General features: G+C 33.0%; 1 protein-coding gene across 1 annotated transcript; it reads left to right on the plus strand.

Moving 5' to 3' along the window:
- Positions 1-1,862: 1,862 nt before the first annotated feature.
- LOC121260587 lies at positions 1,863-4,804 on the plus strand. The gene is made up of 2 exons (XM_041162528.1): positions 1,863-2,460; positions 4,242-4,804. Exons 1-2 carry the CDS (start codon positions 1,966-1,968, stop codon positions 4,302-4,304), a joined length of 558 nt encoding a protein of 185 aa, XP_041018462.1. The 5' UTR covers positions 1,863-1,965; the 3' UTR covers positions 4,305-4,804.
- The last annotated feature ends 1,720 nt before the right edge of the window (positions 4,805-6,524 follow it).

Genomic DNA, 6,524 nt, shown 5'->3' on the forward strand with positions numbered 1-6,524 from the left:
TGTATTTGGATGTTGAAGTGAGTTGAGTTGAATTTAGTTGAGATGATAAAATATTGTTAGAATATTATTTTTTAATATTATTATTATTTTGAAATTGGAAAAAGATGAATTGTTTATTATATTTTGTGTTGGAATTTGAAAAAGTTATAATGATGAGTTGAGATGAGTTAAGGATCCAAACGAAACGAGAATTGTTATGATTAAAAGAGTTTTAATGAGTAGATAGTCTCCTTGTTGGACTGACCAAATCAATACTTGAATCTTCGCATTTTTTACAAATCCAACTTACAATTTTCAACATTAACAACATTAATACCTAAGCATTAGTTAACTCATTAATGTTCTCTATGTTTTAAAACAATTTTAAAAACACCTAAATATTTTTAGAAAGAAAAAATAAAATATAAAAATATAAAAACTAAAACCTTAATAAGAAATCAAAGTTAAAAACACCTGAAACTAATTTTAAAAAATAAAAATTATATGAATATAAAAGCCTAAAACCTGAAAAAACACTCAAATGAAGAAATTTAAAATCACAATTCCTTTTCACAATGGAAAGGAATAGAAAATAGAAAATAGAAAAAATAAGAAAAATGGAAAAGAATATAAAATTGAAAAACATATATTTTGACAATATTACCAAAGTTAAAAGTTAGTTTATTTTATGTCGCTTCTCACGTTGAGTTGTTTCAATTAATTTTCTAATAAGAGATTAACAAAGATACCTTAGGGTTAGAAGATTTCTAGATATCAATATTATAAAAAGTTGAAAAATGTAGCATCCATTTGTGAAAATATGAGAATCTATATACCATATAACCGCTTTAGTTACTTAGTTTTCAATTTTTCAATTCATACTTTGTACACCAACATAGTTATTCATTTCCTTCTCCTCTTCCTAACTCATAGTAACAGAAAATAATTTTAATAAAAACAAAGGAAAAAAAGCAAAGCAAGGAACTCATTCGGGTTCCAAAAGGTAAGAAACTCATTTTAGTTCCAAATTTTAAATCAAATGAAAAATAGTCTCTTGGTTGTCATGTGACATTAAGGTCTCGTTTGTTTTTATAAATTTTTTTATCTCAGTTCATTTCATTTAATCATTACAATTTTTTTAAGTTTTCACGTAAAATAAAATAAACAATTCAATTTTTTTAAATCTCAAAATAAAAATAATATTAAAAAAAATATTTTAATATTATTTTATTTAACTTTTAATTTTTATCTCATTTTATCTACAAAATCAAATGAGGCAAATATCAATTAATTAAAATCTGACACATGACACAAAAGCTGCGTTTGTCATTTTATCAAAAATAATCAAATATAATAAATTTTATTATTAAAAAAAATTTTTTACCTAAATTTTAGATTTATATAATTTTATAAAAAGAATGTACAAGATTTATATACCATAAAATTATAAATATCATTTCTTTTATTTTTTATTTTTAAAAAATCTTTAACTTATTTTTAAAATGATTTTTTTATTTTTTTTTTAAAATTGTTTTATACTTTTAATAAGATTGTTACACGACAATTTTATACCACGTGTTTGATTCAAAATGCGTCTTTGGTGGATCCAACAAAAGTTCGATGAAGGGGCTAATTGCAAAAAGTTTTAAATATGAGATTAAAATGTTAAAATAAAAAAATTTAAGAAGCTTTCCGCAAGCTCGTTAAAACAACCCTTTCACTTTCAATACAAATTTACTGCGCGTGTAAAAAACGCGTAGCAAGAACGTGTGGAGCAGACACCATTCTCCAACGCGAACTTAATAGAAACTACTGTTGCTAACTTGCTGTTGAGTCCTGACGGCTGACGGCTGACGGCTAAAAACAGCGCACGCACAAAACTGAAGCACGCAACGGACTCCACGCACGGGACCAAAACCTTAAACAACTTGAACCAAATATCAATCAAATTCCAGAGCCTCTCTCGCGAACGCCAAAATATCCCATATGGGTCCCCAGATTTTCCCACACTTTCTTTTCCTCTCTCTCCTCCTCCTCACAACCACCGATACCACGGCCGCCGCCGCCACTGTCTACGACCATCTCCGCCTTCACGGCCTCCCGACGGGACTGCTCCCCAAGGGTATAACCCAATTTTCCTTCTCACCCACCACTTCCATCTTCCAAGTATCCCTGCCTTACCCTTGCATCGCAAAGTTCGAGAACGAGTTTCACTATGACCTCAACATCTCCTTTCACCTCACCCATGCCCACATCGGCAATCTCTCCGGCGTCTCCTCTCAGGAGCTCTTCCTCTGGTTCCCCGTGAAGGGCATAAGCGTGGATGTCCCCAGCTCCGGGGTTATTCACTTCGATGTGGGCGTGGTCGACAAGCAGTACTCTTTGTCTCTTTTTGAGTCCCCTCCTGATTGCACCGTGGCTGAGCCTTTGGTCCCCACTGATTTTTTCATTCACGGTGAAGCCTATTCGGAGCCTCGGAAGGTCAATTACTGTGCCTCTTATCTTTTCGATTATTCACTTTATTTCTTATCATTTGATACTTCTGTTCCGTGGGGTTGTGAATTGTGATTGATCTCAGAGGTTTTCCGTTGTGAGAATATGTGAGGAAGTGATAATATAGGGTTTAGAATTGACGGATTTGGTGACATGTTCAATGTAGATTTTTTTGGCGATTTACTTTTTTTGTGAAGTCTTAAGTGCCGATGGGTGCTGCGAAGTTTTGTTTATTATTAGACTTTTGGTATACTTCCTTGTTTTTTATTCTTTTGATAGTTCTGTGAATTTAATGGTACATGGGATTTTGTTTTGACAGGGTGATTAAGTTGTTTTTGAGTTGTTTTTGGCGAGCTTTCAATTAGTTTTTGAGGCTTTGGGTTGTAGGGATCTGTGAAGATGTGTTTATAAGTGGAAATGGTGAATTCTGTGGCTATTTTTGTGGGCTCTACATGTGGTTTATATTGAGGCTTATGATGAATTTGTTGAGCAAGCATGATGATTTTTTAAACGAATAGCTTCTGGTATGATTCTGTTGATGGAACGAGAGTGTTGAAATTGATGTCATGCACCCGTTTATAGACTGATTTACCCAGAACTGTAAGAACGGATGTTCTGAGTTCTTTTTTTCTTTTGCCAACTTTTTTAGCTTCTGGATTCTGTTATTTTTTAAAAATAATAATACTTTTCCTTCGGTGAGATTTGAACTTCAGACTTGCCAATTTTATTGATACTTGAAATCATGATGTGGAAAGTCTGAGGGTTAAATGTATGTGATGATTCAAAGTAAATATGATGACCACTTTGTTCTATACATTTCCCGAGTTAGTGAGGAATATTGTTAATATGACAGGTTTTGATTTCCTGATTGGTTTTTAAGGTTTCTATAAGCCAGTCAATCATGTACTTGTAATCTTTTGGGCAAAACTATAATAGAACATTTGGTGGTATGATGATTCTTTGCTCTATGAGTTATCTGCTTTTGATTGCTTGCCCGTTATTTGAGTTTGTTTTCCTGTAATTGTGGTGTTATTTTTTTTCTGATTGAAAAATTAATTGGAGACTTTTATATTAGAAATCTCATAGGTATCGTGGTCTAAGATCTTAGTTTTCGCTTTACTAAGGTAATATATGTAAGTTGCAGCCACTGTTTTAGGTTGGACCCTTTATATCTGTAGATGTAGCGTCTTTACACCTGGCTTTCTTAATTTATGGAAAACCCACTAATGTATTAGGTTTGCTAGCCAAACTTCTTGGAAAGTGGCAATATTTTTTAGTAGGCCTTCAAATAATCTGTGATATACCTAAGATTCATTCAGCAGGCATTGGCAGTAGTGTTATTGCTTTGTTGAGTCGAGCAGTTGGCCAAAGTCTTCATACATTTGACTGGTAGGTAGTTTTAAGTTGTTACTTATAAAAAAGTGTAGTTTTTAGTTGTTGTTTGATTTTTCAACGGGAATTTTTATGCGATGAAGCTTGGGAAATGAATTCATCTCTGTTCTCTAATGCATATCATCTAAAGAGTCTCGACAGCATATTAGATATTGCTGCAACGAAAAGAAAAACTTTCTTTTTTATCCGTAACTGCTCAGAATCTGTAAGGATGCAATAGTTATGTCTTAATGTATCGAATTTCTTCTGAAGTGGAGTTTCAGTTAGAATTTTTATATGGGATTTGTTAGGTTGTGATAGTTCGCCATGTTTTCTAGCCCATTTGATTTGTATTTTCAATTCAGATGGTCCTGAATCTGGTTTCCCTTCAATTTCAGGGTCAATCTGTAAAGCTCAAGTATGAATTGGATCAGCATCATTTTCTGAGGGCCAAGTCATAGATTGCTGAGGCAGAGATATGGTTCTAAATGTTCAAGATAGCTCAATCAAACCACAAATACTATAAAAATAAAAATAAAAGAAGCTAGCTCAATCAACCCGTTGTTTTCTATTTTTTAGTTTTTACTCGAGAGAGAATATCAGATCTGTTTTGACTGGTCTTGTGTTTAAAGAATGTGTGCTTGTGTGCAGTTTTGTACAGACTTTTTGGCGTGATAGTTATGTTTTTCTGGGCAGAAGGAAGAAGAATTTGAAAAATGGGAAGGAGAAGAGTGCATTAAAAGTTGGGTTTTATGCTTGATATAGATGAGGTTAGAGAGGGACATTGGGTCAGGTTGGTTTTCACAAATGGTATGCTGTAAATGTTTTTATTGTGTTATCATATCAGTGAACATACAAGCTTATGGCTTCTTGTATTCAGTTGCTGTAAATTTGTATTGGTCGTGTAACATGTTGGTTTGTGATGAATAAAAATATACTAGAAATTTATGTTTGTTGTTAACATATCGCTACATACAGTTTTGAGTTGCTGTAAATGGACAGAACTGTCTGAATATTGTTGTCGAACAACCTACCAGTGTACTCGTGTCTTGCTGTGATCTGCTTGTAACATTTAGAGAACTGCCAGCGGAAATCTTGTCTTTAATCTGTGTATGAATCTTCTTATGAATCTCCAAATTCCAGACAGATTGTATGCTGCAACGGGAACAGGTAGTTTTTATAGTTTTTCGGCCTGAATGTTCAGTTGATCCTCCACATATATATTTGCCATCAACTTAATGCCTAGGTCAGTGGTAGGTCTTGGATGTCCGAGGATTTCTGTGTTCTTCAACCCAAGTTACTGTACTCCCAATCTGGTAGTAGGTGCAAAGAAAAGCATGCATTAATTTCGATCCCTATCCAAAAAAGTAATTGTAAGCACTATCGTCATGCAAGCTGGCATGGATTAGGAAATTAACCTTTGGGTAAAATAATAAAAATAATAATAAAAAAAGAAAGAAAGAAAGAAAGAATCTCAACGTATTTCAAAAGAAACGGCTTTAGATTTTTTTTTCAAGTATCTTTCAATTATTTGTCCAAAATCCTAACGGAAAAGTTGGATCTAGAAAAAAATTAAAAAATAATAATTTAGAGCATATCACCAAAAATAGAACTCCCATATTCAATGTGCAATCAACTTCTTATTGGTAGAACTATTACCCGGGTGCGGATCCGGAAACATCCGAAAACCTGGTTATACTTGGATCTCTACCCAGAGTGTGTAATGTTGTTCGGGTATCTACGGATTAGTCCAAGTTCTGACCCGTACGGATACTTGAACATACTCAAGTTTTAAACCCATAAATAAAGGTTAGAGTTGTACCAGAGTATCCAGAATTTTAAAAACAAACATATTTTTTCTTAATTTTTTAAATCTTTTTTTTTTAAAACTATAACCTTTTCAAGAAAGAAAAATAATGTTGAAAAAGTAATACACTGCACATGAGTCTCGCTACATAAAGTTTATCTAAATACACTGAACGCACGTAAGATTAATTTACATCCATCTTAGTTTTTAAAGAGAACCTTTGACTTCTCTCTAGAAATCCATCTAAACCGAAACCAGTCGGGGGGTGAGACTTTCAACTCCTCCCCTCTCCCTCCTCCCAACTTAGAACCTCTGTCTTTCTAGTTTTTTTTTTTTTTTCTAGTCTGTGTTCCTTTGGTTTTGTTTTGTTTTTTCCAGTCAAAGCATGGCGAATCATTGTTTTGAGGTTTTTTGGTGGCTAGCGACCACCTAATTACGCCCAAACAAGTACACGGTGTTATAGTATAGTTCAGGGAGTCGGAAGAAACACAACGAGACGCAAGGTTGAAAGGAAAGATCAAATTACAATATAACAAGAATCTGAAAATTCTACCTAAAGCACATATTTAAAATGAGATTAGGGCACAAATAAGAAGGCAAATAAAGCTTTGGGCTTCCATCAACCGGATCCAATACTCTGACTTTTTCAATCCAAACTATATATAAAATTAAGAATTGTAGCACCAAACTTCTAATTGGAAGATATGACATTATATTCATTTACTTTCTCAAATTTAATTCTAGAATCTATTTTCTCTTTACAAACCATAGTTTTCTTATATAAAAATGAATATCAGATCTAAAGACGACATTATGTTCTCAAACAATAATATAGCAAAAGATCACATCAATGGCATGAAAAACTTGTTTAAGT

Source organism: Juglans microcarpa x Juglans regia, chromosome 4D (genome assembly GCF_004785595.1).
Source record: "Juglans microcarpa x Juglans regia isolate MS1-56 chromosome 4D, Jm3101_v1.0, whole genome shotgun sequence".
Lineage (NCBI taxonomy): Eukaryota > Viridiplantae > Streptophyta > Magnoliopsida > Fagales > Juglandaceae > Juglans > Juglans microcarpa x Juglans regia.